The sequence below is a fragment of the Zonotrichia leucophrys genome, chromosome 1A, assembly GCF_028769735.1.
Source record: "Zonotrichia leucophrys gambelii isolate GWCS_2022_RI chromosome 1A, RI_Zleu_2.0, whole genome shotgun sequence".
Lineage (NCBI taxonomy): Eukaryota > Metazoa > Chordata > Aves > Passeriformes > Passerellidae > Zonotrichia > Zonotrichia leucophrys.
This window is the reverse complement of record NC_088170.1, coordinates 2,027,684-2,047,709: the sequence shown is the minus strand read 5'-3', so window position 1 is coordinate 2,047,709 and position 20,026 is coordinate 2,027,684. Positions and strand designations below refer to the sequence as shown.

The following is a 20,026-nucleotide window of genomic DNA, read 5'->3' as shown; positions in this document are numbered from 1 at the left end:
TGGTGAATCTATTTTGATTTTATCAAATGATGTAAAACAAGACTTAATATTGAGGTGGTTGTGGTTTTTACAGTTGTCATGGTTTACCAGTTGAAGATGGATTATGTTATTTCTCTTAATGTTCCAGAATATAAGTAATTGCATGCAAATTTTAAATTGATGTCTTTGCACAGTAAGAACTTCAGGCAGCTTTTTTGCAAGATCAGGATATTTAAAGGTGCCAACAGGATTACACTGCCCGTATAATTAATAAAATATGTGAGCAACTTCAGTGAGTGAGGTGTGTCTTGCTACTAAATATATTCATGAAAATGTCAGGCCTTACTGTAGCTGTTAGGGGATATAGCTACAAATCTGTTTTGAAAGTTAGAAATGGAGTTCAAAAGCATCTTGTTTGTTTTTAAATATGGAGCTGGACAAAAGCCTTGTCATTAATGGTATGTTACTAAAGAAATCTGGAGGTATTTAAGCAGACTTGGCAACAGAAGACTAGGACTTGGAATCCCTTTTCTCTTTTTGTATTGTTTTTGCAAGAATGGGAAGCTGTCCAATACAAGGTGGGAATAATTCTTCAGTAATTCTTGAAAAGCTTCAGAAACTGTAGCAGATTTTGTACACAAAGCTCTTTATAGCAGTTTTCATCTTCAAAATGTTGCAGGTGATCGTAAATACTCAGCTTAACTATTTTCAGAAAAGTGGGTTTCACCAGCATCAATTTCCCTGATAGTTATTCCATAAGGATCTCATGTGCATAATGCAAGTTTATCATGCCATTTGATCTACGTAATTTCTTTACTGTGTTTTTTTGTGGCACTAAATTAATTCAAAACCATCTCCAGGTTCTGGTGCTTCATGGTACAAGGATTTTAGTTCAGATTAGTGTGGGGTGTAGCTGGAAGCTGCTGCCCTCTCATGGCTAAATCAGGTCCAATTTGAGGCTGATTTTGTTGTCTATAAGCAAGCATCAATCATATGCATGCTCTGTAGCAAAAGGCTTTAAGAGGAGCTCATTTGCATTTTAGATAAGGGCGGAATAAATCAATGTTTATGACCTAGATTTTGTCCTCTGAAATAAATTAACAAGAAGTGCTGTGTCATATTTAGGCATGCATCAATCCTCGGTATAGAAAATTTTTTAGTGTTTTAACTAATGCTGAAAGTTTGCTAAATGGCTGTAGAACTGCAGACTTTTAATGGGGCAAATAATTAAGTAAATAAGCCTTTGAATTCATATCTGAGTTGAAAAGCAATAAAATATTATCAAACAAAGACATGTATTGCTCTTTGTTTCACTTGAATGGCTGATACAAAATGGCTTGTCCTTGACAATTGCAAAATATAATTTCTTCAGACAATTACTGCAGTTTTCCCAAGGACTGCTGTTCAAAGAGTTTTTTTAATGCTGCTCTTTTTTTTATGTCTGTAGTAATTGCTCAGTATTTTCTTACGGAAACAGCAGGATTTTTTAACTTTTGAAAAAACAAACATTTCAAATGGAAGTATGGAAAGCATATGGAATCAGTGTAGAACTTTAAAGTTTTAAAAACTTTCACCTATCCAGCATATAGACAAGTTCCAAGATTTGATCAAAACTTGAAATCGAGTTTGCCAGTCCAGTAGAGTACTAGACTGGCAAACTGGTAAAAAGATGAAATATGGATTTTATCAGCAAGAGCTAATCAGAGAGAAAGGATCCACTTTGGGCTGCTACAGTGCATTCAGTCAGAATCATTGATTCTTGAATTGATGCCTTGAATTTCTTGAGCTTTTTTAAAATGGCATTCAAAATGGTATAAAAGCTGAGAGCTGGATAAACCCAACCCACAGCGAGCACCTTCCTATTGCCGTAATATTAACGCTAACAGAAGGAAACTTGCGTTCCAGCATCATCTCCTACCAGACGCTGCCGAGGAACATGCCGAGCCATCGAGCCCAGGTGCTGCCCCGGTACCCAGAGGGGTACAGGACACTGCCAAGGAACAGCAAGACACGTCCAGAAAGCCTCTGCAGCGTGGCTCCCTACGACAGGGCCGTGGGCGCCGTCAGCGCCGAGGACAAGCGGCGCTCCATGCGCGACGACACCATGTGGCAGCTCTACGAGTGGCAGCAGCGCCAGTTCTACAACAAGCAGAGCACCCTGAGCAGGCACAGCACGCTGAGCAGCCCCAAGACCATGATGAACATCTCCGACCAGACCATGCACTCCATCCCCACGTCCCCCTCGCACGGCTCCATCGCGGCGTTCCAGGGGTACTCCCCGCAGCGCACGTACCGCTCGGAGGTGTCGTCGCCGGTGCAGAGGGGAGATGTCACCATCGACCGCAGGCACAGGACACATCACACCAAGGTAAAAAAAGGTTCATCTAACAGCTAAAGCTCTCATCTGCAGGGCTCTTCAGTAGAATGTGTCTGATCACTGGAAAACTCGTATTGCGCTGGAGTGTATTTGACTATAACAGATTTTTTACATCACTGTTTTCGTGGAGAAAGGTTTGGTTTTAAAAAGGGCTGAAAAATCTAAGAGTAGAAAAAATGTATTTTTTTATAATACTAGAAGATGGGAACATGTCTTGATATTACTGCCCATGATATGTTTCCTCTAAAAACAATAAGTCAATAGGCAAATTATTCAGAATACCTCATGCATGTACAGAACACTAACTCCTTTCTATCACCAAGAGGACTCAGAATCCCAGGTTTCTTCACAGCTGCTGCTTTCTGTCCTTCAGCAACAAGTTTGTCTGCCTTGGACTCCAGCAGCAAATCGAATGTGTTGTTCCATTTTATGCCTTTGAGCTCTTAGGGAGATCACTGAAGATCAGTGTAAATGCACACAACCCCATTGCATGAGCCCTGAGAGGGAGACACAAAGAATTGTGAACTTGGGTGCCATATGTGCTGCTCTGCTACATCCAGCATGCTTGTGTGTTACCATGGGTTTTAATAGATTGGAAATAATTAAATAAAAATTACTCCTTCAGTTGGATGTAAAATGCTCCTCAGCATTTTCTAAAAACTTCATTCTTGGATGTCTTTTTTTGATGCCGGCAAAGAAAAAAAATCTGTAATTATGACTTAAAGCAATTTAAACAACTTAGAGTTGATTATCAGGTGTTGGATTTTATAGTTTTTAGATCCCTATCACCAAAGGAATAATTTTGCTTTGGCATCTTTTATGTCTCAACTGTTCTGAAAATTTAGTAATCAATGCTTCTCACATATCTGAGAAATACCACTGGGTCAGTGCTGCAGAGTTTGTATTGCTTGTCCTGTCAGCTGTGTTTTGCTTCATGATGTTTTTGTCCCTTGTTGAACACTTTATGCTCGTCTTTCATTTAGTATTGAGTACCTTTTATTCAAACCTCCTGTTTCCCTTGAGTTTTTCATGCTGTTTGGTGTGTATTTAATTAGTTACAAAATTGGCTTTTGCCATTAACTTTAAAAACACTCCTGTCTTTAAGAGGTGGGTTATTAGAAGACTCACCATTTGAAATCAGTAGGGTAAATTTAACATCTAAACCCCATCTACATAGAGATCTTAGGTTTTTCAGCACTGATAGCCATCCAAACAGGAAGCTCTAGAATTTATCCAATATTCTAATTTCTTCTATCTTGAAGAGTTCAAACATTGTTCCTCATAATATGTCAGTTGTTATTCCAAGACCTTCCCTATTATTCTTGAAATAGAAATGACATCTGCAACCCTGAGAATGCTGCACTACACCCACAGAATTTACTTTATCTAGCAATCTGCCCCTAATATTTGAGAGTACAGCAGGACAGAAAAAGACTGCCTCCCCAAATTGCTGTTGTTGAGCTGTCCTTAAATGAACTGTGTCCTATGAGTTCCCTTTGCAACACTGGTAAAGGAAATAAGTCCTCAATGGTTTTTTTATCACAAATCATTGTAGATATACTTTCCTAAGGTATCTTGCCATGACTGTGGACCTTTTTATGCTAAAATTTTTATTTTCCAGGATTCCTTTAAAATTGCTACAAAACATTTTATATTTGTGAATATTTAATATTTTTCAATGTTCTTAGCTAATGTCTGCATTTATTTAACATACATTTAAGTGATAATAATGTACATTTAAGTGAAAAACACCCACTTTGGGGAATATTATTGGTTATATTGCTTATGCTTTGGAAATAGAACTGTAGTGGGAGTCTCTCGGTGTATTGTCAGAAATAATTGTGATTTGTGGGTAGACCTTGCTCGTGGTCAGCACTCTGTCAGTAGATCAACAGTAATGAGGGAGAACTGTTAATTAAATGAAATATGAAATTTGGGATATTTCTAAAATTTAGAGACTTAGTAACCTACGTAGTAAATCAACAGGGAGAATAACTGGCACAAATCGTAGCAAATTTTCATGAGAGGGAAGTTAGCTTGACTTTTTGTGTTAGCATTTAAAGTTTTTGAGTCTTTAGAAACAACTGTGGGTTACACTGTGCTATTTTTTTTGTGCAGCATGTCTTTGTGCCTGACAGAAGGTCGATGCCAGCAGGTCTGAGTTTACAGCCTGTTACTCCTCAGAACCTCCAAGGCAAAACAGTGAGTTGGATTTTTATTTGATACATCAGGGATTTTTTTTTAATAATAATCCTTTAAGTATGAAGAGGCAACATTGAAATTTTATTCTAGTTCAAGCTTGCTTTAAATGTAACCTTTATTGAAATTATCAGGGGAAGAAGTACTCTGTGATTCCACAGAATTCTGAGAATATTGTGGAGCTGCTGAGTCAAGGTTTTCTTAGGGAATTACAGATTTATTATTTTTTAATCATTGTTGATACATTGCTGAAATTCCTGGGAGAGGGTAGGCTACATCACAGAACACTTATTTCTTCATTAATTATTTAGAAAAATCCTAGAAGTAAAGTTTGGCTTTTTTGGAAATGCCAAAGAGTGTTTTATAAAAGGATGTCCTTTCTGACACTGTACTGTGGTAGAGCTGAAATTCCCATTGAAGGTATTTCATCAAAGTAATGTTGGTGAATACTCTCCACTTTCCTAGTTCAAACATGACTCTCAGCCAAAAAATTGCCCTAAATTGATGCCACTTCTTTACCAGTTATCTCCTTTTTTTGTCATCTCTGTCCATGCGAAAGTACCGATTGAGAGTTATGAACTAAGAAAAATTATTTTTTAATTATTTTTTTATCATACTGTGGGCAGCCAGTCCTTCCACTGCCTCGAGCCCTGTTTCCTGCACTTCCCAGCACAGATTTCTGCCACCTTCAGTGACTTTTGGGGTTGTCCTTTGGCAGCTGGAGACTTCCAGACATTTCTTGGGGTTCAGGGCCCCCTCAGCCATTCTGGGCTGATCTCCAGAGAGATCCAGGAAACCAACCAGAAATCCACAGCAGGACAGGGCAGGGCCAGAGGAGGAGACCTGTAGGTAGCCCTGAGAAAAGTTTGTGTTATGGCTGTTGCAAGAGTCCCAGGACCTGCACCAAATGCACAGCACCTGCAGCAACTTTATGAATGTCTAGAGAGGAGTAGGAGTTCTGTTCTAAGGGCTCCTCTGTGGAGAAAGTTTGGGTTGGAGTGTCGTGAAATAAGTTACTCCTAATGCACTAAAATTGGGCTTTTTCATGCCCAAATGGAGTTTTGATCTTGAAAAAGTGGATCACTGCTCCTTTTACTTGAAAATGATACTTTTTGTTCTCATATTCCTAAAAATGAGACTCCTTGTGCTTTGAGTGGACATTACTTGCCGGACTGAAAGCACTGTTGCCTGTTTTTGGAGAGAACTCCAAAATGCCCTGTGTAGCAATCTGGATTCTTACACTTGCTCTCTGCAATTCAATATTTTTAGTCCAGGTATTGAAGGAGAACTGTAAGAAGGAAAACTGCCATTAGACAATTTGGGTTTGGTGTTGGTTTTCCCTCAAAAGCAAATGGTTTTTCCAACTGAAGCTCTGTGGAAATCCCTTGCTCCCTCTTGTGGGCTCCTCTGTTCTTAACTCATACAAGTGCTGGTGCCATGCTCCTTCTCAGAGATTTTTTCCTCTTTATTCTGAGAAACTGGTATTCACTTCCAGCATTTTTTATGTGGGGTTCTCTGGAGCTCTTTACTACTTTGCTTTGGGGAAGTTCTGTGCCTGTGGGAGAGCGCAGGCAGGGGTTTAGGAGCTTTTTGTGCTTGGGCTTTGTTTAACTCACAGTGTTTGTGAGAAAATCATAATTCTGGATGAATATTTAACCTCTTGTAAGGCTGACTTCTGGTGAAGTGTAAGAAACAGAAGCAAACAGGAACATAAGAAAAATACTTGTGATGCTCAGTGGTTTGTTTTCTTTGGAGTATTGCTAATAGAAATGGTTCCCAGAAAGGTTCAGGTGGAATTTCCCAAACTGACCTAAGCTGATCTGTGTGGAATTACCTGAAAAATACCCATTTGAGGTGGACTTTATTTCCATAATACATATAATCTATAATAAATCTTAAATGCTATTTTTCATCCCTTCCTAAGGCTGTATTGTACAGCTTAGTCATAGAAGTAAAGCAATAAAATAACTGGAGGCCTCAGAAAGGTGGGATGGAGAATCATTTTTGTCATGCTTGTGCAAATTTATTTTGTGAAAGGTGATTATTTCTGAGGTAGTTCAGTAAACATGGGATTGTCATCTATTTTTCCTCTCAATTTCGACACATACATTGGAAGAATTATTTTAAATAATTGTCTGAAGAATTATTTTTAAAACTAGATTTTCTTGAGGGCATGTTTTGATTCTTTCACCAAGCTCAAATGGCTGCCCACATACAGGTAATAATATCCTAAGGACTGGAGTTGTCTCCTCTGACTTAAGTCAGTATCACCAATTTGATATGCCTGTCAGGAAAACTGAGGGCGCAGACTTTGCCCTGCAAAATCCTCAATTATTACAGAATGTTTGACTTTTATGGCATTTGCTGGTTTGAGCAGTCAAAGGCTAACCCTTCATTTTATATTTGGAAGAGTTCAACCGGGGGAAATGTTTTCTCTTGTGTTGTATCACTGCCATAGTCCCTGCAAGGCACTCTGAAGGTGCACCCTTCTTTACTTTTAGTAGCAAACCCTTTATGAGGCATGCCATGTTTTACTGAGGTGTTGTTTGGGGTACCAATTAACCTTTTCTCTGCTCTTTGGCTTCTCACACTGCACTCCCTCAGCCGGAGGAGCTGACCCTGCTGCTCATAAAGCTGAGACGGCAGCAGGCGGAGCTGAGTAGTATCCGGGAGCACACACTAGCGCAGCTCATGCAGCTAAAGCTTGAGGCCAGCAGCCCAAAGGTCAGCCACCCAGCAATGTGTGTCCTGCTCCGTGCTCACTAACCCACAGCCACCCATTAACCCAAGTCTGCTCTGTGCAAAGTTCTCCTGTGCGAGTGGAATTAACCCTGTGTGCGCGCGGTGCTCCGCTATCAACCCTTTGAGGTTTTGGTTGTTGAAGTAAGCCGAGTCAAAATCACCTGGGATTGTTTTAAAGTGCCTTGTAGCTCGCTAGAGTTCTGGGCTAAACAGGCAAAAGCATCATAAAGACACCCCAGGACATTCAGGTTTAAAATGAAGTAGTTTTCATCTATTATTTTGTATTACAAACAAAACTAGTCGTGATAGATTGAGATGAATCTGCTGTTTATGCAGCCTTCAATCAGATTCCATCTTGTTTGATATGTGTACAAAAAGCAGGACATGTTTAAAACATGGAGTTATCAAAGGGTTCATAGTTGGCTGCGTAGTGGACATTGACATAAGCTGACTGTGTTTTGTGTGTAAACCAGAATGAAATGTAGTGGTCGTGGTCTGATTCATAGCAAACTTTCATCATTTCTGTTTCGGGCTCAAAACTTGTTAACAGTTTGCTAAAAAAGGCAGTTAAAAACAGTATTGTATTTCTCCATTAAACAGAACTGTCTATCACTGTCTAGTTTACATCCTTCCAAGCTCTTTTCATGCATTCTGCACCTTCTGTCCCTTTCCTTTTCCCCCCTGACTGCTGCCTGCTAGAATGAGATTCTTTCACATCACCTTCAAAGGAATGCCATATATTTGGATCACCAGGTGGGATTTGCAATTTACTTGTGTGTTTATATTTTTTAATGCTTTTTGCCTGCTCTTGTTAAAGCTGGAAATATTTGGGGGGAAGGATTTTCAGTGCATTTTGTGAAGTTGGATGATGCCCACAGCATAGGATATCTCAATTGATCACAAATCTGAGCTCTTAGGGGAAAACAAAAATCCCTCAATTTAAAATTTGTCAGAAAACAGTAGCCAATCACCATTCATTTGTATCTGTTCTAAATATGTTCCTAATTTCCTTTTCATAATAACACTAACTGTAGCATTTTGCCTTCTTTAACCAGTCCTAATATGTTTCCAAGCTCATATGACACACATGCAATTTATAAAAAAATGGGTACTTTTAAGAAGTTCAGTTTTTCAAATTTAAAAGTTAGATGTTTGTACAGGGCATTAAATGAAGAGACAGTCAAACATGAAGAAATATTTTAAACAAATCATAACATGGCACCTCTTCTCATTTTTCTCGGTTCATTCTGAAGGATTTATATAAGAATAAGGTCTTAATTCTTTCCAGTTTCTGGTATCTTATGGAGTGAAGGTTCAGTTCTTCACTAGGGTACAGGTCTTTATTAACATAATTGACTGCCAAGTGAAGAATTGTAATACCTGTCTTTCTGGCCTTGGGTGCATGATCAAATGGGATTTCTGTACAAGTTGTGTTTGACAAGTTTTGAAGTGAAGGTTTTTTTGGTAGCAGTTATAAAAGACAGTCATAATGCTTAGAACTAAAATAAGCAACTGGATGACCATTGGTTAAAAATATAAAAATCACTTTATACACACTCTCACATGGGCTTGCTTGACTTTATTTTCCTACTACCTCTTGGAAACAGGGTGGGAATTGTGACCAGTTCAGTTTGTTGGCAGTGCGTTCCCAAGCATCTCTCTATTGTTTTATTTAAGGGGCTTCAGCAGGTCCAAAACAGTAGGGACACACTGCTTGCTAAATTAGACCAAAATATTTCATCCAACTCAAATATTTCCAGTCTATAATGTTTTGGAATAAGAGAGTGATTATTCTGTCTTCAACAGCGTAATTCATTGTCAAGAAAGGATAACTGTCAATGTGAAATGTAAAATTGTTGTTACTGCTTGGTTAGCCAAGCTTGTCAGTATGATGAGCAGGATTAAATGGGGGGAATTGTCTATGTACAAGATGCAAAATAGTAAAAGTTATTTTCCTTTCACTTGCACCAGATAAAATTTAGAAATGTGATGTGGTAAGCCTTAATTTAGGAAAGTGTGTAAGTCTTATAGTTGTGCCATACCAGAAATGCAAGGAATCAGTACGACTTAGAAATCAAGTCTAAAATCTATTGCCTTAATGTCAAAATCATGGAAGAGCAGGTTAGAATACTCACTTCTGTTGTTTTATAATACTGTCATCTACCTGTAGGAAATAAATCCCCCTGAAAGTCTCTCTGCTTCTAGGGGTGGTATCACATTTATAGCTTTTCATTACTTTGCCAGATATCAATTTCCCTTTATGTTAAAAGCATAAAAAAATCAAAATTTCTTTCAATGTAATTGAGACCCTTCCTCCTTGTTACCAGTATCTGTAACCAGCGTGGATTAGTCTCTTACCCTCTCTGGATTTTAAATGTCCAGTGTGCTTAAATTAGGTATTTCCACTTGTGTTTAATCTCTGTAAATAGTGTCAGAACCTACTTTGCTTATAGCACATGGTGGGACTCCAGTCCCTGTATCCTCAACTCTCACATTCTTGGTCACAAAGAGCTCAGTACTGTACTCAACAATAATAATAAATTTATTACAAGGTTGCACAGGTGACTTTTCAGGCAGACTAAAATTCATGTGTAATGAAGGTAATTTATATTCTGCTGCAATAATATGGCTGTTAAATAGGTGGCTTTCTTGTCAAGAATGAAGAATATTCAGTCACCTTTTGGAAATCATTTGTTTTTGTACTGCTGTTTCCTTTGGCCATGCTCAGAAATTCTCACCTTACACTTTCTGATGGTTTTGTATTATGCTTTCAGAATTTTTGTTGTTGTTGTTGTTGGAGTTCAGAGAGGGGGAAGAAAACCTGAAAAGACTTGGCCCACAGATACCCAGCAATATGATTTCTTCTATGTCTTAGGGCCGAATAAATGGTTATCCAGAACCCTTTTCTTTTTAAACCACTCTGCTGGCTCAAGGTTTGCGGAGTTGGGAGAGAGATTCAGGAGTAGTAAAAATGTTGAAAGAACTCCTGTAAATCAAAGTTGGAGCTTCTAGAAAACCAAACATTACTTCAAAATGTCTTTTAAGCAAAGACACATTACTTATTTTCTAATCTGGATTTAAACAAACTTTGAGCAGTTCAACAGAAATTAATTCTAGCACTGCCTGTTACTGGTCAGAAAAAAAAAAATTTAAATGTTGTAGAAAGGTATTAGGTAGAGGATATGAAGTGGTTCAGATCCTGATAATAAAAGTGCATACAGACCTGTGTGTTCTTAATAAAATATTTGATCCTCAGATACATTTTTCTTTTATTAATTTATCAGTTGGCTGTATTTGACTGCTTGGCTTTGGGCCTTATTGTTTCTCTCTTTATTGAGATCACCACTTTATTTAGTATCACCACTCTCTGGACAAAATTTTAATGTAGAGGGAGAACAACTTCTTGTGTCAGTTCTGGTTTTCTGTTTACATATAGTGGAGATGATGGAGTAATTGCTCGGGGCAGCTTGTTTAGGGGTTTTTCCCTGCCTTGAACAAACAGAGCATCATAAGCTTCTTAAGGTACCTGTTATTGCCTGATTAATTTACCAGCTGATCAGACTTTGCAATGGATAAAAAGCAACAACAACAAAAAGGTCCTCTATCTACAACAAGAAAAAATAAGATGAAAAAAAATACTCCTCCAAATGTAAAAGTTAGGTTTTTCCTAAATAATTTTGGGCAAGAAATACTAGAAGGCATCAGAAACTCATTCTGTTGCGTTTCCGTCTATGAAAGAAAACCTTTTTATGCAAAGGAGCATTCCTTTTCACTTTGTATTTATATGCATTCATGGAGAGTGAATATAAATACGAAGTGAAAGATCATGAATGCTCCTTCACACACTTCGTGTAACCATGCCTGAAGCAGGTATTGCTAAAGTTTCTGCTAAAGCAGTTACTGCAAAAATAGGAGGAGAATTGTGCATCAAGTGACTTTTCAGTTTTCTTTTGGAGAAGAAAACCACCTGTTTTCATCATTTCCCCCTTATTGTTTCCCCCTTATAGTCTCCTTTTTAAGACCAAAATCCCATACTTTTTTCCTGTGTTGCACACTTTTCTGAAGCCCTAAATGTATGCAATGTGTAATAAAGTACCTGATTTTGACAATTGCATGCCTAGCAATAAATACTGATCATTATAGAAGGTGTCTGGCCAGTTCCAAAATAGTTTCACTCCTGTGTATGGGGGTGGATAAATGGAACAGGTAATGATTCCAAGCTCCAAAGGATATAAATCAGTGCAGTATATAAAGGCATTTTGTGATATGTGAACATGAGTCTATTCACACGCTGGGAATGCTTATATCTTTTTAATGTACACTGAGTTATTAAGTCTATAGTTTAAAAAGTTTTCTGATAAAGGTTTGTGTTCCTGCTGCAAAATCCAATAATCCTTTTCATTTCAATACCATGCAAAGCCAAACTTGTTTTAAGCTTTTTTATTTTTAAAAAGGGAGAGTGTTGGTGAACAAATATTACATTGGTATTGAGCATTTACGTTACTTTTGATATATTTGTTTGATATTATTAAACTTTTCAGATGTTGGTATTACTGAATGATGGAATATATGAAAAGCATGGGTTAAAATGTAATCTACTGCATTATTAGAAAGAATTAAAGTAGAGGCTATATTTTACAGTGTCGTCTTTCAAATCTAGCCATGCTGTAAACTGATGTTTGCTGTATGCTCCTCCTGATTTGAAATAGATGAAAGAGAATGAACCTTTAATCACCATGGTTCACACTATGATTGAGAACTCGGCGCTAAGACCGCAACTGTACCATCAAGTAAGGTCTTGGAGAGTGAATGAAATTGCTTTATCATTTGCCAGAATTTTCCTTAGTGACAGTTTTGGTTGTCCCTCAGATTTATCCATGACATTGGTGTTTCTCTCCTTTGCTTTGGACACCCACAAGTCATCCATGCTTCCCGAAGCGCTGCAGTATCGTTGGCATGGCTTCCGCTGCCTTTTCGTTGTTTACTATTCAGTGTACACTTCTGAGTAACTCCTCTCTGTCTAGACTATTTAATTAGCTGGTGCTTTATGCAGGTGTCCAGTAAAATTCATGGAACTTCCAGTGAGCTTCCAACATTTGTCTTAGCATGATTCTCTGCAATTAGTGTTCAAAGGTGCTTCTTTCTTTTGACCACTACAAAAGCATGTGAGCGGTGTTTACCTGGTCATTTCTGGCAATTTGTTTCATTCTAGGAAGTGGATTTACAAGTTTTTTGTTTGCACCTACCCAGCCTTTAGCCACTGAAGAAAGAAAGGATCAAAATAACTTTGATCTGGGGCCTGTAAATCCAAAAGGCAGTGTCTGTTCATAAAGTCACAGCAGACTTTACTGTGCACGCTTACAGAGTATCTGGTGCTGGTTGGCAATGGTAAGATGGAAGAAGAATCAGAAATGTGAATGGAAATATTGTCTGGGAGTTGAGACCTGCACTAACTTATGAGCATGGCCAATCCCTCTCTGGTGGTGCTGGGGCTGAACTGAGCAGCCCCTGTCATGCCAGGGGGTGTTTGAGAAGTTTCTTGCCTCAGCCACAGTGAAGGTGTTGTTCTCACAAGGGAATATCTGGCCAGTTCCCTTGCATTTACGTTTTTGCCCTTGTGAGCCAAAATTACGTATAAAGGTTGCACAGTTTGAAGAAAAGGAGATGTTCTGCCATGTAAAACAGATGTTTATTACTTCCATGTTTCTGAAAAATGCTGCAGTTTAATCGAATATTTAATTTTTTTTTAAAGTCAACTCCACATCGTAAGTTTGCTTCCGATCCAGAAATGTTGCCAAAAATAATCTCAGCTTTCCAAAGGAAGTTGGGATGTGAGTGATTGATTTCATGACCATCCAATTTGTGCTCCTACACACAAAAGAGGAGCTTTAACTTGGAACCTGGAGGGGAATTGGAATAGTTGGAGGGGAATGAGAGAAGTAAGGTGCCCCGGAGCCCTAAATGAAATTTTAGGGGTTTGTTGTAATTTTGACTGTTAGAATTTTTTTAAAGCAAGTAAATTTTGTGTGATAGAGTATGTAAGATAAATCAATGGGGGTATAATGAGCAGAGGTGTTGTAGACATGTCAGGGGAAACTAGCCCAAGCTTCTAATATTAAATAGACATATTTTATATAGTTGTGCCTGGGCTGATCTGCTCCTGCCTTTGGGGATACCAATAAATTCCTCAGGGCTGCCCTGGCCAAGCTCTGCTGCCAGCTGCAGTGTCTGCCTTCGCCTTGCAGGCACATTTAACTGAATAAACACCTTTTTTGGCATTCTTGTCAGAGAAGCAGTGACTCTAACAGGTCCTGAGGACTGAATAACCTGTTGCCTCTGGAGATGTGGTCTCTTCAGGGCAGAGGGTTTGTGACATGCTGAAGGCTTCTGCAGAAGTTGCCTTAGCTGAGGAGTCACAACATCTTCTGCTTCCGTGGATAAAGTTTTCCTGTGTGAGATGTTTCATTAACTGACTTTCTGGAGAGGCTAAAAATACACTCCAAATTTCACTGTCTAAATAGTCTTCTAAACTTTTGTAATGCAAAATCAACCCATTTAAAATTCTGGCAACTTTATTTAAAGTCTAAACAACGTATAATTTCTTATTCAAATGAAATAAATTTGTTTAACAATCATCTTTCCTGCTGCAGTTTTAAAGCCATGTAAATAATTGTGAGAAGCCTCTGTGCAAGTGAGTGAAACTGGTTTTGTTGTCAGGATGCTAAAATAGTTTGTGATGACTGCAACCATTCCTGTGGATAAAGGAAAGGATCTTTCTCAGCTTCAGTTTATTCAGAGCTCATTTAGAGTTAAGCAAAGGAAAGCAAGAAAAGTTTGTATTTAATTTGTCTTGCTTCCTTTTTGTAATGATTAATGGTTCTTTAGTAAAGCAGCAAGAACCTCTATTATTTCAAATGTGTTATTTATAAGGCACTTTTGCTTGTGATTTGTTACATCTTCAGAGTTATTTAAATCACTTGACTTACATCAGTCTGCTCTGCAGACTGTGCTATAAATTCACAAGTACAGGCCATGGAAATTATTCCATATGTACAGACAAGAAAAAAGTTTTTTATAGACTAGACCCATTTCTCCCTTGGTTTGGGGTCTTTTGCTTCTTTCTAATACTAGATGGGAATGTTAATCTTGTTCTCCAGTCTTTTACTCTAAAGCAGTACAGGCTGACTTTAAAAGCAAAGTTTTCCTCAATTCCTCTTATATGTCTGAGTTCCCTTTAGGAAGAAAAGTGAAAATCTGAGCGCAACAAGCTAACGTCCAGGTCTTGCCATGGAGAATTGTTCTTAATAGATTAAAAACAGAGGAAAATAGCCCTTAAGTTTTTTGTTCCTGTAAGGATAGGGGGGTTTTGCTTCTGGCTTGTTATTATTGTTACAGGAGCTGCATATATTTAAATTGTTATGCATGTTAGATTTTGAGATGTTTCAGGTTGTGTTATGAACACAAGGTGATGTTGTTCGAGCCAAAAATCTTGTCTTTTGCATTTGAAGTGTTTTAGGTCACAGAATTCAAAATTAGAGGGGAACCTTGCTTAATGGGGCTAAATGCCCATGTGCCCTGCTTCCTGACAGCAAGAAGTATTTTAAAAAGCAAGAAGTAAACAAAAGAGCCTTTTGCAAGTCTTGATTTTAATCTTGTGCTCAACAACAAAATATCCTAGGTTGTCTTAATTTCCTACGTGCAGCGTCCTGCAGAGGTACATATCATGTTTTTGGGGTGTGAAATATCTTCCAAGATATTCATTGAATCAAAACAGTAGGTGGAATCTAGAAATAGCTTACAAAGTAATGAAATAATGCTGTCACTTCAGTGTTTTTAATATCAACTACTTAAATAGTTCAACCACTTGTGTCCCAGGGTGTCCAGCACAGGGCATCTCTCCCTTTCTGGGAATCATCTGCTGCTGGTGTGTGACAGAGTGGGGACTGTACAGATAGTGACAAATGATTCCTAAGCTAAGAGGGAGGTTCAGTCAAGGTCGTTTTGCTTTTTCACACACAAGATAACACATCTGGCCAAACTGTGGTTGTGCAGCTTGTCTTTGAAAAATGCTGAGTTCTGTTTGTTGCTCTCAGGGTGCTGCTCCCTCAGGACTGGGAGGTTTTTGGTGTTAAGAGGGATGGATTTGGTGTGTTTGAACAGGCAGAGGGAGGCCAGCAGCAGCTCCTGTCCCGGCTTCAGTAGATGGCACTCTTGCTCTGAGTTCCTGCCCTGGCAGAGCCTCTGCAGGAGCGATGTGGCACGAAGGGCATTTTGATAACTTGGTCACTGGAGCTCTGCTAATGCGTTTCCCAGGGTTCTGGGGCTGTTGTTTCCCAGGGTTCTGAGGCTGTTGTTTCCCAGGGTTCTGGGGCTGTTGCCCTTGCCTGAGGTGTGTAGTTGTGTTTTGCCTGCCACAATTTACCCGTCCCTCCAGCAGGATGCAATCACATCCCACGCCTCTCGCATTCCCTGATGGGCTGGGAGAGTTGGAGCTGCTTTTGTCAGGGATGGATTCAGTTATTCATAATATTTGGGGCGTTTTTGTGCTAATCCTGGGCAAAATGCTGCAGTGGAAATGTCAGGATGAGGTGGCTCCCAGCAGTGCCCGTTGTGTGGAGCTGGTGCTGCTGACCGAAGCAAGAAGTCAGTAGCAGTTTGAAAAGTGTCATAGGATTTTAATAAGAAGAATTAGCACGGCTATAGTGTTCTTTGAAAAACTGTTTTCCTTGTCTGAATACTTAAAATGTATTCCCTCCAGGAGGTACAGAGGGGTAGGGATGCTGAATTGGCAAACTGTTTTAAACTCGGCTATAATTGAGGTTGAAATGACAAAAAAATAAATGTCTCTCTTTTTAAAAAGTATGAAAAATACTGGCTTGAAAAAGCAATATATTTTTCCAGCCAAGCCACATAAAACGCTGAGCAGTGACTTGGAAAGGTGTATTTATCTAATATGGGATAATCTTCCTTCTGTAAAATCTTCCTGTTGTGAAATATAACTAGGTTTCCTCTGTAAGTTAAATACATTTGGCCATGTTTATGAGTTTTATTTAAATATTTCCATTCCTCATTTTTCTCTCATTGTGATAAAATCAACAGTAAAACAACACAACTCTACAATAGTGGGAGTTTAAACAGCTATCTTAATTTGTGTGACATTCATGAGGTGCAAAAGTGCTGTGGCTTTTTTCATGTTCCAACATTCATTTTCATGAAGTGTCCATTTCAAAGAAAGTTATTCTGTGTTTTTAATACACTATTCATACTTCTGAATTGTCACCAGGTACATTTGCATGAGGTACGTGGACATAATATCGTGAAATAAAACACTTGAGTGTGTTGAAGGTTTATTTTATGTTTGGAATGCTTGTCTCATGAACCCTTCCCTAGTCCTTTTATTTCTAAGTGTCCCTTAACATGGACTTGTGTCTCAGTAGTCTTCCTTGTACTATTAAGTGACAATTACCTAATTCTGACAGACACATGGAAGGAAAGAATCTCTGTTGGGACTCTGTATACCCAATGTTTTTTAATTAAATAGAATATGAAGGTTGATAGTGTTATGTTCTTACTTGCTGTATAGGCTGTTAAATAGTTACTCTGTGTGAGAGTTCACTTTAAAATGGGCAGCTGCCTTTTTCCTTGTGAAATATTTTAAAGTCTTGTTCCTAGTCAGTAACAGATTGAAAAAGTTAAGAAGTTTATGTGAGGAGCTGTATCAAAGTGGGTTGAGGTACTTTGCATCCTTCTAGCACAAGGAGACAACTTTGCCTAGGTCCAAAGATAAAATAGAAGAGCTTCTATTTGTGGTATTTCTGGTGATGCTCTGCTGGAGGAGAAGAAATCCTAGGAGAAGTAGAGAATCCATATGAAAAATCCATATGAAAAGTGGTGGCACTTATTGGACATATCTCTAACAAAACATTTACAACAAAATATGATATAAACTTGGGTCATTGTGCTCTGGTTTTGGCTTCACCTCAGATCACCCTGCTTGTGAAACACCTGACCTTAGTGGGCCTAGAATGGATAATTCAGAGTAGAATGAGCCCCTCTGTTTAGAATTCATATGACAAAACTGAGGCACAATGATGCATCATTATTTAGATGTATTCTGGCAGTTTCGTCTTCCTCCATAATCCATGTTTGATTGAGTTGTACATCTTTGAAACTGCAGTTTGTGTTAGAAACAGCCTGTTAATTTACTGCAGCTCTGCTGACAGTCTGCTTGACATTCCATTTAGTTACCCTCATTAATGTATATTGGCTAAATATGTATTGTTCAATGTGGCAGGTTTAGCTTTCAAGCAAAAGCTGATTTCTCTGTTAAAACTCTTAACATGAACATTAGTTTTCATTTTCACAGTCCAACTAAGTTGTTTTATGGCAATATTATTCTTCCTTATAGTTAACACAAGAAGAATGTAGGGGTACACTATACAAATATAGAACTGAAGAGCTGGACATTGATGTAAGTCATTTGTATTCCTTCTTGCTTGTAAATATTGGTATTTGTCTCTTGATAATAATTTTCCTCTTGAGTTTTGGGTTTGAAACCCCACGTGATTGCCAACAGAAATTGCATCATTATATAGAGGGAGATGTCTCTGTAATAAGCTTCTAACTTGCAGGAAATATTACATTTTAGGCTGAAATTTTAACTATTTGATACAATCAGCTGAGAAACGATGGGACAGAGTGTGAGACTGTGAATGTATAAAATCTTTGTAATTTTGTAATACTAAGCAATATGTAAATTAAAATAGAATCTAATACCTATTATTAAGTTGTAAAGATTTAGCTGTAGAATCATAAATTAGATGTTTTGAGCCATGCTGCTTCAAGCTATAATAGCACTTCATAGTTTCTTAAGAAGGTTTCTTAAGTAATTTGAAAATGCAAGACAGATGCTTACATAATTTTAGAATTCTTAATTTAATAGTATTTTCTGTGTATCTGTGCAGTGATTTGATCAAGTTAAATTTTGATTACTGAGTATGCAAATAGCAAAATGCTAATTGTGGTAATTTTCTGTTCTACCCTAGGCTAAGCTTAGCCGTTTATGTGAACAGGACAAAGTCGTGCAAGCACTGGAGGAGAAGCTTCAACAGCTACACAAGGAGAAAGTAGGACAATTGTATTTATTACCTAAAGTGGATGTTATTTTACATGCTTATTATCAGAACACTGATAGCTGAAATAAAAGGAAAATCAGCCCAATGATGCAGCGCATTAAAAATAATTCTTTTTATTACAATAGTACACACTTGAGCAAGCTTTGCTCTCAGCAAGTCAGGAGATAGAGATGAATGCAGATAACCCAGCAGCCATACAGAATGTGGTCCTGCAGAGGGATGACTTGCAGAATGGATTGCTCAGCACCTGTCGGGAGGTGTCCCGTGCCACTGCAGTAAGTACCACCTTCTTTCCACCAAAACCTCATCAGCTGTGAAATTATTGTGTTCCTATTCCTAATTACATTGGGTTTTTTTACTCCATCCCAGCAAAAACTCAGTTGTTTTTACTTGCTTGTGTTGCTGTCAAAGGTGAATGGAAAATTATTTTCTCACTGCATTCATTAAGTGAAATAATCCATGATTATTTCATTGCAGTGAAAGGCGATTCATCATCATCATCATCATCTTTTTCTATTTTTTTTTTTTTTGACCAGGAATGGGTGTGTATACTGTCACAATTGTTGTGGTAATTACCATCTTTGAAATATGAGAAATTGATAACAGAAGATAACAATTTCTTTGTTATCAAGAAATTGATAACAAATAATGCAAATAAGCTATTTCTTGTGATGGCAAAATAGTGTCGAGCACAAACTGTATTCCACTTATTTTAAGCAAAGGCAGCTGCAGGACTTCCATAGTCTCTCTCTAATATTGGGACATTGCATTTAAAAGACCTTTCAAATTATGCACTTCCAAAAGTTTTTGTTGTATTTTTTTTTTTAAGGGATAGGGAGGAAATTGCTGTGTACTGTCCTTTTCTACTTTGTGATGACAATGAATCATTTTTGCCTACTTAGAGATATTTCCAAAAAGGTGTCAGATTCCAGGGGGTAGCTGTGGTAAAACCTGACAGGATGTCAGCCCTGAAATCCTGGGTGTAGTCTGTGTTGGACTCCTTGTAGCAGGAATTGGTTGGACACAGCAAAGGGAATCAGGGGAAAGGAAATCCTCCAGACACACTTTCCCTCATTAACTTTCCAATTTATTCTAAATGAGTAAATTGCTTGATGTAGGCTGCAAAAGTGAGACTGTGGGGCTGACCTCAAAGAAGAATAATTTTTTTTCCACCTTTTCCTTGTGGTGTTTGCAGCTGCACATGAGTAGAGCAGTGTTGTGTTGGCAGCTGGATGAGTTGCATTTTCCCTGCATAATGCTCTGCCTGTGCACACACATGCTGTGCGCTCACACATCTGTATTCTGGGTGATAAAAGAGACAAATTTGCATCCATTTTTGTGGCTTTTCTGCCTCGCTGGAAAGACAGCTTAAGATCCACATGCCTGCTGACTATAAAGGCATTTTCTGAAGAATTTGCCCATGCCTGTCTTCTTTGTTAGTGCTGTTTGTTTGAATTTTCAAAATGCTGTTTGTTTGAATTTCATTCAGTATCATTAGAAAATCAAAAAGCTGTTTAAGCATTGCATTCTCTAAATTATGTATCTGTTTATTTATTGCTGGTGTCTATTTATGTGTTACTTTCTGAAGTTTCAT

The 20,026-nt window shown here is 38.2% G+C and overlaps 1 protein-coding gene across 21 annotated transcripts in view; it reads left to right on the top strand.

Annotated features, from left to right (window-relative positions):
• The window catches only part of PLEKHA5 (pleckstrin homology domain containing A5), a 155,451-nt gene that overhangs the window by 115,447 nt on the left and 19,978 nt on the right, over window positions 1-20,026 (top strand). For 9 of the 21 annotated variants that reach the window (XR_010442988.1, XR_010442986.1, XM_064734909.1 and 6 more), the window contains 8 exons: window positions 1,885-2,347; window positions 4,475-4,558; window positions 7,160-7,279; window positions 7,997-8,050; window positions 12,007-12,087; window positions 17,706-17,768; window positions 18,343-18,423; window positions 18,558-18,707. Coding sequence is in view for 19 of the 21 variants with exons in the window: in XM_064734909.1 (XP_064590979.1) it covers window positions 1,885-2,347; window positions 4,475-4,558; window positions 7,160-7,279; window positions 7,997-8,050; window positions 12,007-12,087; window positions 17,706-17,768; window positions 18,343-18,423; window positions 18,558-18,707 (1,096 nt within the window). In the remaining 2 variants the exon portion in view is untranslated. Of the gene's footprint in view, window positions 1-1,884; window positions 2,348-4,474; window positions 4,559-7,159; window positions 7,280-7,996; window positions 8,051-11,938; window positions 11,984-12,006; window positions 12,088-17,705; window positions 17,769-18,342; window positions 18,424-18,557; window positions 18,708-20,026 lie in introns of those variants that run through there. The other 12 variants (XM_064734925.1, XM_064735020.1, XM_064734891.1 and 9 more) reach the window with 4 other exon arrangements.